Source organism: Taudactylus pleione, unplaced genomic scaffold, assembly GCF_031769625.1.
Source record: "Taudactylus pleione unplaced genomic scaffold, aTauple2 ptg000109l, whole genome shotgun sequence".
NCBI classification, from domain to species: Eukaryota; Metazoa; Chordata; class Amphibia; order Anura; family Myobatrachidae; genus Taudactylus; species Taudactylus pleione.
The window spans coordinates 4,268,320-4,292,919 of NW_028284511.1; the positions used below are offsets into that span (position 1 = coordinate 4,268,320).

Consider the following 24,600-nt stretch of genomic DNA (forward strand, 5'->3'; position numbering starts at 1 on the left):
GGATTCCAGTGGGCATGAATTAATATTGTGTGCAGAAGAGGATGTACACACTGATGGTGATGATGATGATGATGATGATGTTGATTACGACATCTGATCTTACCTACAGTATGTTGTAAATCCATTTTGTACACAGAAAGATCATTGGCAGCAATGTCACCTGCCAATTGATAGATTGTTTTTTAGGGGTCCAAACAAACAATCGCTTCAGCCATAATTGGTAGTCCCTGTAGCTGAAGTGATTTGTTTGTTAAACTGTGCATGTCCTATATACACAGAAGAAAAAAGTATTCCCTCCAGCACACTGCAACAATATCAGCAAAAAATACTTGAACCCTACATTATAATAGAAATTCAGAGGTATTAGTTGTATACATTTGCAAATATATGATTATGAGCCAGGCCAGCGTCAAGGCTCCTCTATACTGGATCCCTAACATTAAGGGGTTCATGTCTGAGGCACAGGGCACCCCAAAAGAATCCAGCCAAGGACCATCCCCAGGGCATCACACAAAATGTCCTATATATAGCAGGTTGGGTGGAAGGGCCCAAGGACAGATCCATCTTGCACCTCTTATCTTTGCATTATGTGCTCTTTGGGGCATTGCTGCCTGACATTTTTAATTTGATAGTTTATTAAACTGCCATCATGTCTGCCACTGCAGTGCCAATCTCATTCCTAGATGTGCCATGTTGGTAATTGAACTGCTTCAGCTGTTGAAGTCTTCAACATGTGGTTGCTGAGTGCTGAAAATGTCCAGAAATTGTTATGGCCACATAAAACAATTCCCACATACCCCTTTAATTTCTTAAAAAAATGTGGAACCACCAAAGAGCTCAACTGGGGCAAGGACTGATGTGAGTGAGTCAAATTTCTTTGTAAATGACTCTCGTCCTTCCTCCCTCATAGATATGTTTAGGAATCCAAAACTTAAAATTTACTATGAACCAACCCTTCCTTGTACTGCCTTCAACTACATACATACTCAACTTCCTCAAGCCTCAGTCTTGATTAATAAAAAACATTTGTTTCCTGATGTGCCATTTTGGAAACTGAACTGCCACATGTTAGTGCCGCCCACTGCTGTTGCTTAGCTTAGTCGGCCAGCTAGCTCGATGCAGCCTTTTTGCCTAAACTGGATTAAATCAATATTGTGAGTTTTGCGGTAGTCAAAATTACTGGGAATGACTGGAAATATATGTTATTGAGGTTAATAATACTGTAGGATCAAAAACAGGTCCAAATGATGTGATTTCAGCTGTTTTTATGATGTTTTAGAAAAAAATACAGATCCAACACAAAAACCAAAACACGCAAGGGCGGTTTTGGAAAAGCCAAATCCAGATAAAAAACACAAAGGAAATACAGATCCAAAACCAAACCCAAAACACGGGGGTCGGCGCACATCCCTTGTTTTAGTGTCAAGGATTACTAGATAAGCTGTGGTACCTTACCAACCAGGGTTGCATGAACAAGATAGCAGGGAAGATGCAACAGTAGGTGTGATGTTTGTTGTTTAAAGTGCTGCTATATACTTCGAGGGACTGGCTCTCCTGGAATTGATGCCTGAAATTATCTGTTTTCCTGAGGGTTTGTGTAAGTCTTTGTGTATTTTTGGTAAATAGTATAATACCAGTATAACTGGTTGGTCTACGAATATGAAGTTGTGTTCGATCAGATTCCCTGTCAGCAGTCCTTATTGTAGAATAAAATGTTTTCAGTTTGTTATGGAATTGTATATCTTAGTATCTCCTAGTATTATATGATGGAGTGTGCTTTGTTTATTACAATTCCACAGCCCTTATCTACTGGTTTTATGATTAGTTCCTTTGTTTCCTTGAGTTCCTTAAAGGCTTTTTTTCTGCTATGATGAGGTTGTGGTCCAGTCTTATTTTTGGTGACTTTGTAATTTATCATTGTTGCCCATAGTCTCAAAAGTAGAAGGTATTAAGTGTATTTTATTGTTAAAATTTAAAGGTAAAAATGTCCTTTAGGGTAGGAGGTTGGAGTGATTATATGCATCTAGATGTTCGGAGGATATGTTGTACCCTATTACTGTACATCAACTTAAGGACAGTTTTGTGACAAACCTCTGTTTATCCAGATAGGTTTCATATTTGTTCAGGCCATTTCTGGAAACACATTTAAAACCCTTTGTGAGTTGACTTGGTTCTTGGTTCTGTGATAGTGTGGTATTTCTAACTTTGAAGATTGCCTTTGCATCAGAGTGTGTGAATAACTATATATTGCTTTTGGCATTGTGCTCTTGTCCCTGTTCTCCCTTCATCCTGCTCTAGTGCTTCTCAATTTATAGATTGTGTTTGTTTTGGGTTATATTCCTATCCCTGCTGGTTCATAGCTCTACACCCATAGCTAAAAAAATGGGTGTTTCATAATTCTTTGGTCTGTGTTTGATTTATCTTTATGGTTGATAGTCTTGTCCAACTGTGCTTATTAGTGCTGGGCTTGTGTTGTCTGAGTGATTGTGTGTCTGTATCCCTCCCCTAATTCCATCTCTCAGTATTCAAACTCCCCTGTTCTAGACAGAGATGAGCATGGATCGACGTGTCTTGGTTTTTGCAAAACCACTATCAAAGGTTTTGCTTTTGGCAAAAACACCATCAAGTGTTTTGATTCAATTTTGATTTTGGTTTTGGATCTCTTTAAAATTGATAAAACAGCTAAAATCGTGTTATACAGGCCTGTTTTTGTTTTTACAATATTATTAACCTCAATTTTGACCACCTCACAGTTCACAATATTGTTTTCACCCATGTTGGCCAAAGGCTGTAGCAAGCTGGCTAGCTAATTTATGCAAAAGACATATGAAAGCTTAAAAAAATAATATAGAACATCTATGAAAAGTAGTGGTATTGCAGTGGCAGACAAGATGGCAGTTTTCTATAAACAATACAATGCTTTAGAATGTTTTCATTAATCAAGAACTAGATCAGAAGCCTGAGACCAGCACATGGAAATGGAAGTGGAGTATTTAAAGGAAGCCAGGTAAAAGATAAATTGATTGACCGATTGATTGATTGATTGATTGATTGATTACAGTACTAATGTAACTATAAATAAAACCAAATTGGAGACAAGGAAAACACAATTAAAATATAAGCATCCAAAATCCCAATGAGATTTTTAAAGTGGACAATGACTCCAAACAGCAAATCACAGGCCTCAGAATTCAAGGCAGAGTAACAGTTGAAGAATGGAGGGAGCTCCATCGTGCGCATGCGCCAGACACGACGAGCGAAGAACTTTCCTTCACTCATTGTGTCTGATCAAAGGGGGCATGCTATCGATGTTGATTGACAGCATGCCCCCTTTGGTGGGCGTGCCGGGGGCATGCCTCCCAGACGGGGGCATTCCCAAGGGAACGCCTACCATCAGAAGCCGGCCCACTGACATCACTAGTGATGTCAGTGGGAGTGATTTTGGCTCTGATAGAGCCAAAATCACTCCGGGCCTTGCGGTTGAAAACCTCAACCGCAGGCTTCGGCTCACAGTGACGATGGTTGCGATGGTCAAGACCATCGTGGCCATCAAACTGCACACTCGTATAGGCTGTGGGTGGTGACCCACAGCTATACGAGCGTCCAGGAGGATGCTCCACAATTATGGAGGGCGGCCCTCATTCAGAGCGTGCGCTCTGCTCAGAGCATACGGCTCTGAATGAGGGCCAAAGTACATCAGCAACAGTGACTGCCATTTTTTTGGCTGAAGTGCTTGGCTTGATTGAGCCCCCAAAAAACAAGCTACCAGTGATCTTAAAGTTGCTAAGAGTGTAATTAATCATTATCACATTTGGAAGATGTTATTATCACCTTTATCAGTTTTATTGTCATCATAACACAATATAAGCTCATCCAGAATGGAATCCACTGTTACAGATGTACTTTGTTGTTGTAATTGGCAGCAAAGGACTTCTTTATAGCCTTTGTAGTTAATTTTTACGAACATGAGTTTTTCCATATTTTTTGGAAGTAGCCTCCTACGCAGACTGCTCACAAGGTTTCCTGCTGTGCTAAACAATCTTTTAGAGTACACACTGGAGGGTGGGCAGCTTAAGTAAACCAAATCTATTTTGTACAAGGGGCTCCACATTGCATTTTTTTTCCTTGCAGTATTCAGAGGGACTGTGTGTGTGTGATATGCTAATTTGAACATTGTCATTTAGATAATCTACACCATTCAATTTTAATGCTTCCTTTATTAGATTGAGTCACAGTAAAGATGTCAATAATTGTGGGCAAATCTATTAGGCCTGACCAGATGTCATAATGGTGTTTCATTATGTTGTGAACTTGTGATAAGTTTACCCTCATCACCCTCGTCACCAGTGGGTCTCTTAAATAAGGTAAACTTTTTCCTGGTAGCTGCATTTGCAGGGCAAACTGAAGTCAGTGTTATGCGCCACTTGAGCTGAAAACTTGCTCACAATGAGCTATTTAAATTTCTTAATATCTGTGGCAGTTATGTAGGACTTAATTCTAGCTTCAAACAAGGTTGCCAAAATGTAGTGATCCAATTGCAAGATCTTGAAAACCCTTTGGTTATAGTGAATGAATAAAGAACTGCATGGTCTTGCCCTATGGTCTCATCCTTCTGGACTAGTACACTAGGTTATATAACTGATTGTGAAATACCACTATGATTGCCATGTAGTTTTGGATTGAATCTTGCTGATGTGCTCAACTGCTACCTACAAACTTATGGTACCATTCCAAACTTTTTCTACTGTGCCCCATGAGCAGTTTATGTACATTAAGTGTAAATGCCCCTTTAAGTTCTAATACTATGGTCTCAGTGATGTTCCATGAGGTATGCCCTTGACTTGGAATCCTCATGCACTTAACTCTTTCAGTGTGTATTCGTGCATATTCTCAGAAGCTCGCTGCATTTTAGTTTCATAAGAAAGGGTTTACTTTTGAAGTAAATCCCCCCTGAGGTACAGTATGTTTTATATATACATATATATAAAACACACTGTACCTCATATGTGTATATATATATATATATATATATATATATGTGTGTGTGTGTGTTTTCTCTGCTGTCATATAGTTCTTCTATATTGCTTGTACAGTACCACATGAATTTTTGGTGTGCTAATTATTTGTTTCTTTTATGTTTGCTTTTTCTATCACTTGAATCTATTCAATTTTTTTCCCATTTTTACTATTCATGTACCTGTATTCATTCTTGCTATTTGTTGGACATTATTATCTCTAAGAGTAATGATTTTACATACTGTATGAGTAGCTTAGCCCATTACAAATAAATCTGCTGTACCTTTATCACCACTGTTCCATACTAAGTTGTTGCCATTATTGGCCCAACTCTATGTATTAACTAATCTACATTGACAAATACCATGGATCGATTTGCTATTTTGCTCCTAGAGAAAGAGAATAATAATTAACATAAACAAGTGTCTAAAATGCTCAAAAGATTTTTCTTTTTAATTTAAATCACATTCCATACTCTGGTGATGAAAAAACATACACATTACACTCTAGTTCCAATGGCACAGAAGAAAAATCATAGATACATATTAAAATTCTCCTGACAACAAATAAATAGATAAGAGCTTGTAGCCTTAGAATTACCAGAATTAGATATCCCTGAAACAATGTGGTTAAATAAAGTTAGAAAAAAACAGTCCTTCATATTCACCTATTGTTTGGTGACACTGCTGGTCAGACTGCAGTATATGTTCGTTGATATGGAGGACAATCAAATGAGAGGAGAGCAATAATCACATACTAGTGCTGCCAGCAGTCATGATGACGATACAAGGCCATCAACATCATCTACCAAGGCTGATGCTAAAGGGCTTAAGTCAGGGCATGTAAAATCAAACAAGAAATGTTTTACAATGTTAAAGAAAAAAAATCAAAAGCTATGTTAGTTGCAGGGAAACAAAAAATTGGCAATATGCCATGAAATACACAAAGTGGCAAGGAAAGGATAAGGCCTTGGCCCTTATTTATGACTGGTGTCTCTTCCTCTTATGATGATTTAAGCCCTTCTCCCTGTAGAAGTGTCAAAAAAATGAAAATCGTTAAGGCACAGAAACCAACTGCATGCTCAGAAAAGTCACAGATGCCAGAGGAGAGTCTAAGTGTGTATGTGGTTGCCATGTGTGAGCCTGACCTTTTCAATACTGTACTTGAAGTGGATCCTCCTTCCACCATTTGTGTGCCCTCTGCAAATGTGGGGATGAGCTATGGCCAGCACAGACGGTGTAATGGTTAACATTACTGCCTCACAGCACTGAGGTCGTGGGTTCGTTTCCTATCATGGCCCTAACTGTGTGGAGTTTGTATATTCTCCCTGTGTTGGCGTGGGTTTCCTCTGGGTACTCTGGTTTCCTCTCACACTCCAAAAATATACTGGTAGGTTAATTGGCTCCCAATACAAATTACCCCCTGGTGTGTATGAGTGTGAGCATGTGATAGGGAACATAGATTGTAAGCTCCACTGGTGCAGGGACTGATGTGAATGGCCAAATATTATCTGTAAAGCACTGCAGAATATGTTTGCGCTATATAAATAACTGGTAATAATAATAATGAGCAGCACAAGTCAACATGCTGACATAACATAAAAAAACATAAACAATCTGTCCAGTGTCCATCACCTAGCTGCTCCCTTCTCTCTGTTAGATCCAAGCACCTGCAATCTCCATCACCAACACCTGCATCATCAACATCCTCAATCATGATCAGAAGTAGTCCTGCATCCAATTTCATAAGAGTGACTGACTCCTCTCCTATCGATTATTCCTCATAAGGATCCTTGAGTGCTATGTTTGTTGCTGCTGCTGTGAGTGGATCTTCATCCCAGAAGGGGACTAGGAGGAAGGCTACTTTTAGTAGTTTAACAAAACAATTGATTGTCAAACAATCCTTTGCGAGGGGGAACAAGTATAACAGCAGTCACCCAGTTTCACAGTGGATTACTGACACCATATATTGGTATTAGATGTGCATCCAGTATCCGCCATTAATGCAGTGGGTTTTAGACAGTTAATTGAGGTCCTATGTCCCCGCTACCATGTCTCTTCCAGATTCCACTTCACTAGAACAGCAATTTCCAATCTGTACAAGGCCATTAAGAAAACCTTATTAGTGTCCTCCGAAATGCCATTGTACCCACTGTCCACTTAACAACAGATATGTTGATAAGTGGGACAGGGCAAACTAAAGATTACATGACTGTGACAGCCCACTTGGTACAGTAGTTGTATTGTCTCCAACAGTGCAAACAGCAACAGCAGCATCTAACAAATGCCAGCTCATTCAGAGGCAGGCTATTCTGTGTATAACCATTTTGACTAAGAGGCATAGTGTACCTCTGAGAACTTCATAGAAAAACTCAGGGAAATCATTGCAAAATGGCTTACCTTGCTTGGACCCTCCTCATGATTTATGATTTCTGACAATGCCACCAATATTGTGAGAACATTACATCTGGGTGAAGTCGAACACATCCCATGTTTTGCTCACACAATTCATTTTCATAATTTTCGACATTCGGCAACTGCATGTCAAAGATTGTAGATCCTGCAAGTACTGTTGAATTTGCCCTGCCATCAGCTGAAGCAAGAGTTCTAAGTGGAATTCTACTCTCTATATGCTTCAGCGGATGGAGGCGCAACAAAAGGCCATACAAGGCTACACAATGGCCTATGACATAGGGAAAGGAGCGAGAATGCAACTTAGTCAAGTGCAGTGGAGAATAATTTCTGTGTTGTGGAAGGTTCTCAAACTCTTTGAACTTGCCACATGTGAAGTTAGTTCAGACACTGCCAGCTTGAGTCAGGTCATTCCCCTAATCAGACTTATGCAAAAGCAGCTGAAGAAACTGAAGTAGGAGCTGACACTGAGCAATTATGCTAAGAATGTTGGACTTGTAGATCAAGCCCTTCATTCACTTCAGCAGGATCCAAAGGTTGTCAAACTCTTGAAATCAGATCACTATATTTTGATGACAATACTTGATCCTAGGTTTAAGTCATACATTGTGTCTTTCTTTCCAACAGACACAATTCTAAAGAGTTGCAAAGAGCTGTTGGTGAAAAGATTGTAAGCTCAAGTGGCACATGACATGGCAGCATTTCCTCCTTCAGTTTCTGCGGCAGCCAGGAAAAAACAAAATTTCCCTAAGAGACCCACTGCTGGTGATGCAGATCAGTCAGCAAAACTTTATGACATCTGGTTGGGTCTGAAAGAACTGTCTACAATTAGTGACTTTGTCTGAGACGGTCACCTTTCAGAGAATGGTTGATGATTATTTTAGGCATAGCATCCAAATAGGCGTGACAGACAGTCTATATCACTACTGGCAGGAAAATGAGCCAATTTGGAGTCCTTTACACAAACTGGCTTTGCTTTACTTAAGTTGTCCACCCTCCAGTGTGTACTCTGAAAGAGTTTTCAGCGCAGCCGGGTACCTTGTCAGCAATCGGCATAGGAGGTTACTTTCCCAAAATGTGGATAAGGTGATGTTCTTCAAAATTAATTAGAAATTCCACGAGGAAGACCTTTAGCAGCAATTAAGTCAAAAAGATACAAAGGTGCCTGTAATGGTGGATTCCAGTGGGCATGAATTAATATTGTGTGCAGAAGAGGATGTACACACTGATGGGGATGATGTGATGATGATGATGATGATGATGATGATGATGATGATTACGACATCTGATCTTACCTACAGTATGTTGTAAATCCAGTTTGTACACAGAAAGATCATTGGCAGCAATGTCACCTGCCAATTGATAGATTGTTTTTTAGGGGTCCAAACAACCAATCGCTTCAGCCATAATTGGTAGTCCCTGTAGCTGAAGTGATTGGTTTGTTAAACTGTGCATGTCCTATATACACAGAAGAAAAAAGTATTCCCTCCAGCACACTGCAACAATATCAGCAAAAAATACTTGAACCCTACATTATAATAGAAATTCAGAGGTATTAGTTGTATACATTTGCAAATATATGATTATGAGCCAGGCCAGCGTCAAGGCTCCTCTATACTGGATCCCTAACATTAAGGGGTTCATGTCTGAGGCACAGGGCACCCCAAAAGAATCCAGCCAAGGACCATCCCCAGGGCATCACACAAAATGTCCTATATACAGCAGGTTGGGTGGAAGGGCCCAAGGACAGATCCATCTTGCACCTCTTTTCTTTGCATTATGTGCTCTTTGGGGCATTGCTGCCTGACATTTTTAATTTTATAGTTTATTAAACTGCCATCATGTCTGCCACTGCAGTGCCAATCTCATTCCTAGATGTGCCATGTTGGTAATTGAACTGCTTCAGCTGTTGAAGTCTTCAACATGTGGTTGCTGAGTGCTGAAAATGTCCAGAAATTGTTATGGCCACATAAAACAATTCCCACATACCCCTTTAATTTCTTTAAAAAATGTGGAACCACCAAAAAGCTCAACTGGGGCAAGGACTGATGTGAGTGAGTCACAATGAGCTATTTAAATTTCTTAATATCTGTGGCAGTTATGTAGGACTTAATTCTAGCTTCAAACAAGGTTGCCAAAATGTAGTGATCCAATTGCAAGATCTTGAAAAGCCTTTGGTTATAGTGAATGAATAAAGAACTGCACTTATAGGTCAAAAAAACTAAGCCAAATCACTTTGTTTCAACTCCTCCTTTAGCTTTTCTAGCTGCTTTTCCTGTAGTTTAATTAAGGGAATTACCTGACTCAGCTGGAAGTGTCTGAACACACTTCATTGGTTACTAATTCAAATGTTTTCAGTAGCTTGCTTAAAATGGAGAGTATTCACCACTGTGCTATACTAAGATACATTCACTCTCCTCTTCCTATGTCATGGCATGTTGTGTACATTTGGATGGCTTGTTGCTGTTCCTCCAGTTGGTGAAACACATAATGGGTGAAATTCCACCTTGATACTAACTCTTACTTCTTTCATTTACTTTGGTCTTGCCCTATGGTCTCATCCTTCTGGACTAGTATACTAGGTTATATAACTGATTGTGAAATACCACTATGATTGCCATGTAGTTTTGGATTGAATCTTGCTGATGTGCTCAACTGCTACCTACAAACTTATGGTACCATTCCAAACTTATTCTACTGTGCCCCATGAGCAGTTTATGTACATTAAGTGTAAATGCCCCTTTAAGTTCTAATACTATGGTCTCAGTGATGTTCCATGAGGTATGCCCTTGACTTGGAATCCTCATGCACTTAACTCTTTCAGTGTGTATTCATGCATATTCTCAGAAGCTCGCTGCATTTTAGTTTCATAAGAAAGGGTTTACTTTTGAAGTAAATCCCCCCTGAGGTACAGTATGTTTTATATATACATATATATAAAACACACTGTACCTCATATATATATATATATATATGTGTGTGTGTTTTCTCTGCTGTCATATAGTTCTTCTATATTGCTTGTACAGTACCACATGAATTTTTGGTGTGCTAATTATTTGTTTCTTTTATGTTTGCTTTTTCTATCACTTGAATCTATTCAATTTTTTTCCCATTTTTACTATTCATGTACCTGTATTCATTCTTGCTATTTGTTGGACATTATTATCTCTAAGAGTAATGATTTTACATACTGTATGAGTAGCTTAGCCCATTACAAATAAATCTGCTGTACCTTTATCACCACTGTTCCATACTAAGTTGTTGCCATTATTGGCCCAACTCTATGTATTAACTAATCTACATTGACAAATACCATGGATCGATTTGCTATTTTGCTCCTAGAGAAAGAGAATAATAATTAACATAAACAAGTGTCTAAAATGCTCAAAAGATTTTTCTTTTTAATTTAAATCACATTCCATACTCTGGTGATGAAAAAACATACACATTACACTCTAGTTCCAATGGCACAGAAGAAAAATCATAGATACATATTAAAATTCTCCAGACAACAAATAAATAGATAAGAGCTTGTAGCCTTAGAATTACCAGAATTAGATATCCCTGAAACAATGTGGTTAAATAAAGTTAGAAAAAAACAGTCCTTCATATTCACCTATTAGTTCATTCCAGTTGAAGTTACTGGATTTAACTAATCATATTATTTTGTAAACAGAACCACATTTTCTAGCAGCAACAATCTAGTTGCCTCCAATTCATGAAATGCATAACTGGACCTTAGGTTATACTGCCTAACTATATCTAATATGGGAATTATACAGTATGCACAGTGTAAACTAAATTCTATGTATTCTATATTAAATCTAACTGTCTATGTAAACTACTTCTATACTGAAAATTTTGAAATGTTAACATGAAGTTTGCAATAACTAATATGACATAAAAATGTACATACGGATCATTCAAAATTGTATAAAGGAAATGACGGGCATAATAAATCAATAATATATGATAAAATATTTATAGCATCTGACTGTACTCTATATCTAACTACTAGTTTATATAATGAAAATGGTTGAACTGTGGCTTTTCAGAAACCACATTAAAATAAAACAGTAAGTACAGTGTGTTTGGAAAGAAACCAGACATTGTTAGAGGCCTCGTAGTGTAAATGAAAATAAGTGGCAGTTGGAGTCTCCTTTGAAGAGATCTTGGCAGTCAGAAAGCAAAGCAGAGTCATCAAGAGCCCATTGGTAGAGTGTTTTCATCTCAGTGTTTGGATGTAAGGTGTCAAAGTTTATATTTAAGAAGTTCTGATTCAGTGTAATTCATTTAGTTAGATTGATGTTGTTGTTCAGTTGGATTGTTGCTGTTGTTGCTCCTGGTCGATTGTTTGTTGAGTATTATCCTGCTGATGCTGCTGTGAGATGGAGGTCTGGGTATCCAATCCACATTCAGTGGTGGAACAGCCGCACTCTTCTGCATAGACATATGTATAGACAGAAGTAGTTCTATCCGAACAATTGAGAGTTATCTGCCGTTTACTGGTCTTTACTTCCTGACAACAGCTGCATTTGTGCTCCATTGTGTTTGCCTCAAAAGAGTACCTGTGGGAAGACCACAATAAAATACAATGCTACAGTAAATGTCTTTAAAAAGCAGTCAATCTGGGCAGTTAAAAAATATGTTCTAGCCTTTTAAAAACTATTCATGCACTAGCTAAAGTATAGTGTTGTAAAATAAATGTCAGTGAGCCTTCAAGAGTAAAGAATAATCTCATAATCCCAGACTATACAGTTAATGTTTTGGATGTGGTCTTCTCTAGGATAGGTTTAATAGGTCTCTCTACCACCTGTCAGATTATGCTGTCCTAGTTATACAAAATATGCGGAGTGTGCTGTACTGTAAATGTAACACCTAAGTGATTTTGCACCAGTTTCTGTTCAATACAGAGCTGCATAGATAGAATGGAGCTGACTGACTCAGAGTGACTGGACCAGCAGTTCATCTTAGCAGCCAGTTTCAGATTTATGGATGTTAGAATGTCCCAGAAGAACTAACTGGATGGAATTATTTTATTAGTGATGAGACTTGCCCACAAGTTGACTAGTTTTAGTAAGACTCATGAGCATATCTGCAGGATTTATTGTCAGTATGGCAGAATCCAACTGGTTTGGGTCAAAAAGTGCAACCGGCCCCTTCTCTGTGTAGTGACAAAGGGACATATCAGGCATTGTGATACATAAGAACTATAACTGGTGTGTTTCTGCTCCTTACATTCACTCAGAAATGATTGAGAGCATTTTCAGGAGTGTTTCTGAGTGTTTCTTTTTTTGTATTTGCCAAGGAAAACAGTACATTTATACTTGTTCTGGATGTGGGTCTAGATTACATGAGCTTTGATCTGTTAAGTGATAGACACCACTTCTAAATCACAGATTTAACATTAGCCTTATACAGAGAAGAGCACCATTCAATTCAGAAACAGAGATGGAGCAAGAAGGCTTCATGTAATTTACAACCATTGACTCATACATGTACATGCACATAATGACTATACTTACTTGGCTGTGGTCATACAGCTTCCTCCACAGTAGGACAGCTCCACAGTCTGGTCACTTTCACAATTACCAGTTTTGATTTTTTGGACTTCCTTGTGAGCCTGACATGACGTTACTTTAAAAAGTACAAAGAAAATGACTTATTTTATGTAAAAATATTTTTTTTCATTGTATACAACAAATATGCTGCTACAGCTGCAATTAAGACTATGCACTTTTTAAGCAGAAAATCATTTTCATTATGTTTAGTCATTCAGTAAATTGCAGGAGATTTTCTGAGCTGCATAGTCTCATCATATTTATTGGAGAGTCTTCTTCTCTTGTGCACAAAGCAGCAGCTTCAGTTAAAACTTTATTGCCCATAAGGCTTGTTCTATATATAATGTACCTGGATTATTTACAGTATATTAAAACATTCCATAACATATTCTATGATCATGACCAATTTCTTACTCTTATCTATGGTTTAAATATTTTATTGTGTTCTTGGAAATGATTAAACATAGAAGTCAGCTACTGTAGGATAAGTAAAAAAAATCCACTTACACTTGCAAGTCTCACAACAGCCATCAGACGTGATAGTGTCCTGTTGGAAAAATACATAAGAGAAGACTTGTGACAGGGAATGGTTCAGATAGGGGAGACAATGAGAATCTGCCATGTTACAAAAAATCTATTTTACTTTAAGGTGTCTAGTTATTATGTACAAAGGATTTCTATTTTCTACTCTTATAATAATGCAAAATAAAAGGTGTCTTTTTATATATGTATTTGTGCTGAGAAACTATTATGGCTCTATTTCTGGGTACATGTGTCAGTCCCAAGTAATACTACAAATAATACAAAGTATCCGGGCTCAGTGGTGTTTTCCCACAACACTTAGATGATAATATTACAAAGACTTTTTGTTATTGGGGTGCAATGTCCTTCTCTTGCCTTGAGTAAAGGGGCCTATCCATTAAACGACATGAAAGTCTGAACATCCAGCATTCACACTTTCATGTCACTGAACATCTTCAGTGCAGGAGCCCGACCTCCCTATCTATTAACATGCCGAACCTGATGACTGTCGTCAGGTTGACGGGCATGTTCAATAGATAGTCGTGGTCGGCAAGGACCCAGTGTGCACGCGCATCGCTGGTCCTTGCCGGCTATCCACTTGCAGACTTTCTGCATGTTCCAACCAAAACCTCCTGGTTTTGGTCGCATCGTGCAGAAAGTCGGCAAATGGATAGGCCCCATCTAAGACAAAACGTATCAGTTGATTTTATTCTACCTCCTTATTACACCTGGTAAAGTTTGTTGTACTCCATACCAATCACTGCACTCATTTTGCACACTGTATCCACAGCTAATTGGCCTTCTGCAATACTAAGGATGCTATTTCTACTCCCAAACATTGAGAGCCAGTAAACTGACTCTCTGCAAACCATTAATCTGATGAGAGGCTGTCTTACAGGCAAACATATACCATGATCTGTTGGTGATTCTTAGGTCTCTGTACCTATAAAGTGTGCACACTTACAATCTTCATATGGTGCAACAGCAGTGACATAAATTCAGGTTCTACTTTATACCAGTTCAATATTCATTTATATCGACAGCCAAACTGGAGCCCTTATAACCATACCTGTAAAGTTTTCACAAATGCAGTATTATCTATATGCGCACACCATATTGATTGTGGATTACTTTTGACAGGAGAAATAAAGTAATGATTTACATATTTTTTTAACCACTACTATAGTGTTTCTAATTAAGGGCCTTATTAAGGTTAGATCACATGGCTGCGTTCACACGCAGCCGATCGATGTTTGTGCTCTGAGCATGCGCATGCATAGCAGTGCACGTGCGCAAACCGGCCGCTGCGATCGGGAAGCGATCGCAGTGAGAATGCTGTCCAATTGCACAGTGCTTGACGTGAAGTGACCATTTGGGGACGGAGAGGGGTGCTTGGTGGAACGCAGGCGTGCCTGTGCATTTGAATGCCGTTACAGGGGCATGCATAATTAAGACCCTGCAATTGTATACGAGGTCTAGATTGTGACAGGAAGTTTAGCAGTTTGTGAGGTAGGGTCAGGTCAGCCACAACTGTGCGTATGATACTCGATGTTACCGATGCTTTCGCTGACTTACGGATGCATGTCATTGGAAATGGGAGCTTTATTATACAATGATGGGCGTCTTGGTATAGTGCTGCAGTTGCCGTGCAATTGCATTCATTAGCATAAGGTCACAGCTAGCAGGTGCGTGTGAACGCAGCCATGCTATCCGTGCTGAATTAGGCCCCAAGTTATACATTGTTATATATTAATTGTCTTAATACTCCCTACTTACTAATATGCTTATTCTGCATTATTGCATAGTAAATCGAATTTTCTGCTACTCATTTCATGTTTAACAAAATTTGACATGTGCAACCATTCCTCCCCTATAATCATACTTGCCAACTCTCCCTGAAATTGTAGCAATCTCCCTGACTCCCTGAAAAGTCTAGCTAGCTCCCTGATTGCACCTTACCCCCATTATGAAGCTGTTATATTAAAAAACAACAGCATAGATTTATGCATTCAAATGGGATCATTAGTATAATTTCCCTGCATTGGTTATAAGGCACAATGATCCCTATGGCTACATGCATTTTCTGAAAAGTATCAGTGTGTTTTTATCCACAAGTAGATCTTACTGACTGCTTGGGGGCTCATTTACATTTGGATGTAAATCAATTTTATGACACGCCTCTCAGATGTAGCAGTACACGCCCACTTTACTGCCTCGCTCATAGCTGTTACTTTCACAATCTCCCTGAAATGCTTTTTCCAAAGTAGACAAGTGTGTCCTATAATGCACCTCCTCACTTCAAATGTACATATACAGTATAACACCATTTATTTCTGCATGTGAACAAAACTCATTTGTATTTAATTACTGTCCATTGGCTAGTTATGTAGAAATTGGAGATTAATGCTATGACTACTGTACTTCAGTTTCTTTAGAGCTTTTCTATTCCCAGGATTTATGGCTCACTAGATGAACATTCATAACCTGCATATTAATGTAATTAGTACTAGCAGTGTTCATTTATGCTCATTTTTATCATATCCACAGTTGTATGTTCATTTAGATGACAAAGTCATATTGTAAACACAAACCTCTAGACACATTGAACGATCGAAGGCTGGGCATGTCTTGATTTCGTTTATGATTTCAAAGGTGTTGGAACAGCTGTGAGACTGACATTTGTCTTCTGGTGAAATGTACACCTCTCCAGGCTGAAATGTACAATAGAGATGTAACTATGAACTTTTATTCAGAAATGTATAGAGAATGAAGAAAAAAATGACTGTACAATACAGGACTATCACACATATGCTAATTAATACATTCAGACATTTTTGGAAAATTGATGTAATACAAGCAGTACTGAGCTGTGTCTTTGTTCATAGCGTGATAAATGATTCCTGGCAAATTCTTCTACAAATGTTAGATTATGTTATAAAATGTTTAAGTTACCAGTAAAGGTGGTTGGTTAATGTGATGATAATATACAATGTAATATACAGAAAGTATGTAATGCAGGCAGTTACATTTTATATATATATACATATATATATATAATATTATATATATATAATATACATGTCATGTTTTAATCACATGGAGGAGTTACCCCATCATTTGAAAAGTTGGCTTCGATGTAGGGTATCCTGTAACATTTCTATTGTTTCCATACTCGGTCCATTTCAGCTCCTAGCACAGACTAGATACAGTGATGTTAGCACTGGACGTACCTTCATGAGCTTTGTTGTGTTGTCCCCTGTTTGCATTACACAGGCGACCTTCACACATTTTCCGCAACACTCTCCTGCTGTTATCTCATATTCAAAGCCCTGTGGAAAGCAATATGACAGTTCATTTACCCAAGTACATAAAATCTATTGGTCATGATCACTGTGTATTATTTAATAATAAATCAAATTTTCTACTACTAATTCCATGTTTAACAAAATTTGACATGTGCAACCATTCCTTACCTATAGTGCACCTCCTCACTTATAATGTACATATATAACACCATTCATTTCAGCATGTGAATAAAACTCATTTGTATTTTAATTACTGTCCAGGGACTAGTTATGTAGCAATTGAGGATTAATGCTATGTCTACTTCAGTTTCTTTTAAGCTTTTATAATACCAGGATATATGGCTCACTAGATGAACATTCATAACCTGCATATTAATGTAATTAGTATTAGCAGTGTTCAATTTTTGCAAATTTTTTTGATAACCACAGTTGTATGTTCATTTAGATGACAAAAAGTCATATTATAAACACAAACCTCCAGGCACTTTGAAGAATCGGAGACTGGGCATGACGTGATTTGGTTTATGATTTCAAAGGTGTTGGAACAGCTGTGAGACTGACATTTGTCTTCTGGTGAAATGTACACCTCTCCAGGCTGAAATGTACAATAAAGATGAAACTATGAAGTTGTATTCAGAAACGTATAGAGAATGAAGTAAAAAGTACTGGACAATACATGACTATCACACATATGCTAATTAATACATTAAGAAGTTTTTGGAAAATTGATGTAATACAAACAGTACTGAGCTGTGTCTTTGTTCATAGCGTGATAAATGATTCCTGACAAATTCTTCTACAAATGATAGATTATGATATAAAATGTTTAAGTTACCAGTAAAGGAGGTTGGTTAATGTGATGATAATATACAATGTAGTATACTGGCAAATAGGCACAGAAAGTATGTAACGTAGGCAGTTAATTTCATATATACACATAGATAGATAGATAGATAGATAGATAGATAGATATCATAGGTGTAGGTGCTTTGCAAGGCTGTCCTCCACCACACTGCACTCCAGGACTCCCGAAGTGCAGTGTGGTGGAGGACAGCCTTGCAAAGAACCTACACCTATGATATCTATACCAGTGTAACACTGGCACCTGGGGCAGCTGAATCCATCTATAGTCTGAGTGCCATACAAATATAAATATATATATATATATATATATACACAGTATATATATATATATATATATATATACACACAGTATATATATATACATATATATATAAACACACAGTATATATATATATATATATGTATATATATATATATATATATATATGTATATATATATTTGTTATCTTATTTTGTACTTGTATTGTACATGTCATGTCTTAATCACATGGAGGAGTTACCCCATCATTTGAAAAGTTGGCTTCGATGTAGCTTATCCTGTAACATTTCTATTGTTTCCATACTCGGTCCATTTCAGCTCCTAGCACAGACTAGATACCATGATGTTAGAACTGGACGTACCTTCATGAGCTTTGTTGTGTTGTTCCCTGTTTGCATTACACAGGCGACCTTCACACATCTTCCGCAACACTCTCCTGCTGTTATCTCATATTCAAAGCCCTGTGGAAAGCAATATGACAGTTCATTTACCCAAGTACATAAAATCTATTGGTCATGATCACTGTGTATTACATTTCATAATAAATCGAATTTTCTGCTACACATTTTATGTTTAACAAAATGTGACATATGCAACCATTCCTCACCTACAATGCACCTCATCACTTCTGATGCACATATATAACACCATTCATTTCAGCATGTGAATAAAATTAATTTGCGTTTAATCACTGTCCAGGGACTAGTTATGTAGAAATTGGAGATTAATGCTATGTCTACTTCAGTTTCTTTTGATCTTTTCTATTCCCAGGATATATGGCTCACTAGATGAACATTCATAACCTGCATATTAATGTAATTAGTACTAGCAGTGATCATTTGTGCTCATTTTTATCATATCCACAGTTGTATGTTCATTTAGATGACAACAAGTCATATTATAAACACAAACCTCCAGGCAGTTTGAAGAATCGGAGACTGGACATATCGGTATGTTGTTTGTGATTTCAAAGGTGTTGGAACAGCTGTGAGACTGACATTTGTCTTCTGGTGAAATGTACACCTCTCCAGGCTGAAATGTACAATAGAGATGTAACTATGAAGTTGTATTCAGAAATGTATAGAGAATGAAGAAAAAAACAACTGGACAATATATTACTATCACACATATGCTAATTAATACATTTAGAACTTTTTGGAAAATTTATGTAATATAAGCAGTACTGAGCTGTGTCTTTGTTCATAGCGTGATAAATGATTCCTAACAAATTCTTCTACAAATGTTAGAGTATGACATAAAATGTTTAAATTATCAGTAAAGGAGGTTGGTTAATGTGATGATAATATACAATGTAGTATACTGGCAAATAGGCACAGAAAGTATGTAACGTAGGCAGTTAAATATATATATATATATATATATATATATATATATATTATTTTGTACTTGTATTGCACTTATATTATAAATAATCTATATTAAATATATGGCATCATAGGAGACATTCTGTGGCTGAGTGAACACCCTTACTACTGTATTTGTGCTGTCGCTATCCATGTCTATACATGTTAGGTTTTAATCACATGGAGGGCAACCCCATAATTTGCAAAGTTGACTTCCATGTAGGGTATCCTGTAACATTTCTATTGTTTCCATACTCGGTCCATTTCAGCACAGACTAGATAACGTGACGTTAGCACTGGACTTACCTTTATGAGTTTTGTTGTGTTGTCCCCTGTTTTCATTACACAGGCGACCTTCACACATTTTCCGCAACACTCTCCTGCTGTTAGCTCATATTCAAAGCCCTGTGGTAAGAAATATGACAGTTCATTTACCCAAGTACATAAAATCTATTGGTTATGATTACTGTGTATTTTTTGTGAGAATTTTAGCCAGATCTTTTCAAGTTAAAATAAACGTACAGGTTCACAATCCTCAATATCACAGGTTCTTCTGACTTCAACAGGGACAAATTGATCTTCGATTTGGTGGCACTCATATTGGACACATGGTTCATCGGCTGGGCTCCATGTTTCACCAGGCTGTAAATATTTGAAGGATATTTTGCTCATTATATTAATAAAGCTTCTCTTAGTAATGTGTCGCTCTTTCCAAATATTACACAGGCACCTCAAAAGCAGTGTACTGAGTTATTTTTATCTACGCTGTAGGACTGTACTAGTTTTGCATTCAGAAATTGTTGTCATCTGTCTATGATTATAGAGAAAAAGTGAACAGAGATAAAGTACCAGCCAATAAGCTCCTAACTGCCATGTCACAGGCTGCGTTTGAAAAATGACAGTTAGGAGCTGGCTGGTTGGTACTTTATCTCCGTCCATTTTATATCCATCCAAGGCTTAGTAAATAGACCCCAAAGTTCCATAGCAGATGTAAGATGCTGTGAGGTTCTGTAGGAACCTCATCTTATGTGCGGCTTGGCACATTTCTGCCTATTACGGTAGGAATTCCTCACTTGTGTTTTTTTAATTACATCTCTATGGAACATAAGTAAAAAAAAACCAAGGTGTTCCTCTCTTAATATTTGGTGGAGTAATTACTGCAAGGGGTTCTCACATAAGTGAATCTACCCATCCACTATCTATGTGTGTATAAGGTACAATGAAATTGCATTATATTAATATATGGTGTATGTCATGTAGGGTAGGTGTAATTACTATGTATTGTGTAAAAGTATTTTATTGTGATTGTATAACCAGTGGTCAGGTGATTTATGGAAGATGTAGTGTCCTAGGTGTTTTATATATAGAGAAAAAGAATTGTATTATGATGATATGCAATGGCTAGGATATGTTGGTAAGGCATAGGGATCTACATTTGTATAAAGGGGTGTGCTCCAGTAGCGTCTTCCTGGTCCTAGCAGCAGCTCCAGTGCTGTCTTCCCAACAAAATGTGAGTATGTAAGTATGACTTCTGGTGCATAGATGTGACGGAGAGATGGTTACGGTGAGTATTCTCCCTGTAACACTAATCCTTCTCTGTAACCACCCCCATAGTGTATAACTCTAACCTGCACCCCATGGCCTAACTCTAATGTCGACATTCTGACAATGTTGACATTTCACATGTTGACATTCTGAGAATGTAGAAACATTGCATGCCAACATTTTAATAATGTCAACATCATAAATATCAACATTGTATAGTTGATGAGAATTGTTAATGTCAACCTAATGACTTCATACCGTATAAAGTGTCAAATATTTGTATTATGAATCATATCTAGTGTTTATGTATATGTAAAGTGTACAATAATTGCATTATTACCATGTCCAATGTATGTCATGTAGGGTAGTGTACAGTCATAGCTCTGTATAAAGTGTTGTACATGTAACATGTACAGTAGTGATATTTCCTATTTTTGTTACAAATATTTGATGCATATAATTCTTTGTTAATGAGTAAAATCTGAAAATAGTGCAATTTTCAGATTAAAACCAATTGTAACACAAAATAATACCTGCAGAATATGTGTAGAATTGTCTTTCAGCTTCATTGAACATGCCACCGACTCACAGATTCCACAGCATTCGTCTTCAACAGTTTTGAATTTGGTGCCCTGAGATAAACAAATATGGTATTTATTAGATAATATGGTATTTATTAGGTAAATATGGTATTTATTAGATAATATGGTATTTATTAGATAAATAAATAAATAAACCAAAATAGTGTTCTATTAAAAAACATCTCTGAGGAACATTGCACACATACCGCTGGGCAGTCTTCTGCAATGGAAACAGAGCATTCCTTTGTTGTGCTAGCCGTAACAAAGTGTTCACCAGTCTTATTGCACTGATAGTAAGTACATTTGTCGAGAGGAGAAGACCACGTATCACCAGGCTACAAAGCAAAACAAAATATTAATTTGACAGTAGTGGGGGTTAACTGATTGAAATACAATAGTATTTTGGAATATCTAGTGAGCAAATGAATGTACAGTTTTATGTAAGGGCATAAGTACTATAAGTGCAGTTATTATGGGGTCCATAGTTTAGGGGGACAAACTAACTTGTTTAGGCACTATATATACAGTATGTGAGTTGTTCAACATCATACAGTACAGTACAAGGGGAACCTTACCAAAGTTTTACTACCTCAAATGCCTCAACCTCAAAACCCTGGTACTGTACTCTTCAATTGAATTGTTTATGGTAGGTATGACATTTTTTTTAAATTGAATGACATTATATATGTTTTATGTCACTTGCACATTTTGTATTGTAGGTGTATTGTGAAGATAAATGACAAGAACACCAGCAAGTAAACATGACTGGTGCTGTTATATGACATTTTACAGTGCAAAGGAACCATATTTTCTAGGGAGCAAAAACTTTGCTTAATATAACCAGTATAATCATTTTCTATTGGTAAGAACCTGAATGCTACAGTATGTCTTACATGTCATCTGCAAGCTTCACACACATTTTCCTTAACCCCTTTACTGGCTAAGATTTTTTTTCCAAAATCCTCTCAGAAATTGTCAGTTTTTCTATCATTGCATTAGGTCAAGAACATCTATCTAAAACTTATCCAAAACAATAAAAAAAAATTGTACCACATAACATTAATATCAATAAGAAAAAATATCGACCAGAAATATATAGGAATATCGATCATCGGGACATTGCAACTTTACATTTCCCCGGTGGCTGCTCCTCTCTGCAGTTGCCAGGTGCACACTGGGGGGGAGGGGCTGAGGGCTGGTTCATTTACATTTCCCCAGTGGCTGCTCCTCTCTGCAGTTGCCAGGTGTGCACTGGGGGGGAGGGGCTGAGGGCTGGTTCATTTACATTTCCCCAGTGGCTGCTCCTGACTGCAGCCATCGGGTGAGGGGTACTGACAGACGGCCCGATCAGGAGTGATTGGCAGACAATGGGGGAGGGTTCAGGGTTGCAGAGGAGCCAGGAGGTCCCTCTGCCATTGATGGCTGCTAGAAGATTGTCCTCCAGCAGCCGCCCAGTGGGCGTTTCTGACTGTTCGGTTTGTTTGCAACCAGGTCAGGTAACGCACAGCCTGGCATGGTCATAAACGTTTCAACCATGCCAGGCAAGTGATTAAGATTTTTCAAACCTCTTATATTTAGCATATTACGATACACTCAGATAACATGTGGTTTGTACTTATTATTTTCCATTTTAAGCTAGGATAACAGCCCTCATTTTACTATTAATCGTTTATGCCTTTGACCTTTCTTTGTTTTTATAAACATGCTCATTCATGTTCCCTACATATGGTTTAATGCCAGAAAAAAAAAACAACACCTCACCTTAATAGTGACAACTTTATCATCGTCCATCTTCACTGTGCATTCCACCTGTACACATTCACCGCAGCACTGACCCTTCACCTCCTTGTACAAGAATCCCTATCACAAGCAGAAAACACAGGTTATAACCACTGCAATATACCAAGACCTTTTGTTATTAAGGTGTAATAATATAGACAGATATACAACTGACCTGGTCACAATGTTTTTTGCAAACCATGGGCTCACATGTGATCAAATTGAGCAAAGTTTTAACATCTTTATCAGCTGTACACAAACACTCCTCACATGACTCTTTATCTTGTGGGATTGGTTTTCCTGGCTGTGAATACAAAGGAAATACATTTCTTCTGTTCCCCATGCATGTCCACTTCTTGCAGCTTAGGATGCTCAATATAGTGTAAAATAAACAACTTAGGGCTGAATATTAATACTCTCTACCTATTAACATGTAGAAACTTTTTTTTTTTTAAATGCTACTTACTTGATAGATGGCTTCATGGAAAACACAGACTTCCGTTGGTCCTGTGGATTAAACACATATTAGCATGTAACTTATATTTTTATAGTGCAAATACTTCCACAGCGCTGAACAGTCAACATAAAAATACATAAATGCAAGTTAGGCATAAAAGTAATGTGATACAAATATAATATTACACAGTTACAGATTCCGTATAATTTGAACATAAAGAAATAACATGTTTTAATAAATAAAAAAAATGCATCATATAACAAAACAAGCAGGGTGAGATAGAAAGAGCAGATATGAAACATAAGTTAGTGAGGGCTCTGCTTATGAGAGTTTACAATCTAGAGAGATGGAGAAGGTGAGAAAAGTAAATGCAATTGGACACAGGTGGACATAACATGTGGACAATACAAATGGAGTGTTGGGAGTGGTGCGTGATGGAGTAGGGTAGGGAAGAGTGAAACGCTGGATTTTGAAGGAGCACTTAAAAGATTGAATGTAAAGGGAGAAGTCTTGGAAGCAGGAGTGACAAGAGCTAATGAGATGGTAGAAGAGCCGTAACTTTACTTTTTGGTGCCCTGTGCCAGAAAGAGCATTGGCGCCCCCTATTTTTTAAATAGAAAGTTAACACACCCTAAAAAGTGCTATGGCCTCATGGGGAAGGACCAGGGAAGAGATAAGGGTGGCCAGGAGATGCTGGGGATGAAATAGGAGGACGCTACAAGTGTCAATGAGAATAAACCGAAAATTGACAGGACCGAAAAGCGCCCCCTGCCCTGCGGTGCCCTGTGTCAGGGCACCGGCAGCACTACCATAGTTACAGCCCTGGATAGGAGTATTGAGTAGGTCAGAGGCAGAGCAGAGAGGTGGACCTGGGGTGTATCTAGTAATGAGGTCAGAGATGTGTGTAGTATTTTAAAACAAATTTAAGTGGGTCAA

At 37.7% G+C, this 24,600-nt stretch overlaps 1 protein-coding gene across 1 annotated transcript in view; it reads right to left on the reverse strand.

Moving 5' to 3' along the window:
* Nucleotides 1-10,803: 10,803 nt before the first annotated feature.
* MUC5AC (mucin 5AC, oligomeric mucus/gel-forming) overlaps nucleotides 10,804-24,600 on the reverse strand; it is a 48,459-nt gene continuing 34,662 nt past the window's right edge. The window contains exons 45-55 of the mRNA XM_088470980.1: nucleotides 23,674-23,714; nucleotides 23,383-23,511; nucleotides 23,190-23,288; nucleotides 21,635-21,763; nucleotides 21,381-21,479; nucleotides 19,825-19,944; nucleotides 19,609-19,707; nucleotides 16,102-16,221; nucleotides 13,496-13,535; nucleotides 12,953-13,064; nucleotides 10,804-11,995 (exon numbers count right to left, since the gene is read on the reverse strand). Of these exons, the coding sequence (XP_088327106.1) occupies nucleotides 11,743-11,995; nucleotides 12,953-13,064; nucleotides 13,496-13,535; nucleotides 16,102-16,221; nucleotides 19,609-19,707; nucleotides 19,825-19,944; nucleotides 21,381-21,479; nucleotides 21,635-21,763; nucleotides 23,190-23,288; nucleotides 23,383-23,511; nucleotides 23,674-23,714 (1,241 nt within the window). The 3' untranslated portion in view covers nucleotides 10,804-11,742. The remainder of the gene's footprint in view (nucleotides 11,996-12,952; nucleotides 13,065-13,495; nucleotides 13,536-16,101; nucleotides 16,222-19,608; nucleotides 19,708-19,824; nucleotides 19,945-21,380; nucleotides 21,480-21,634; nucleotides 21,764-23,189; nucleotides 23,289-23,382; nucleotides 23,512-23,673; nucleotides 23,715-24,600) is intronic.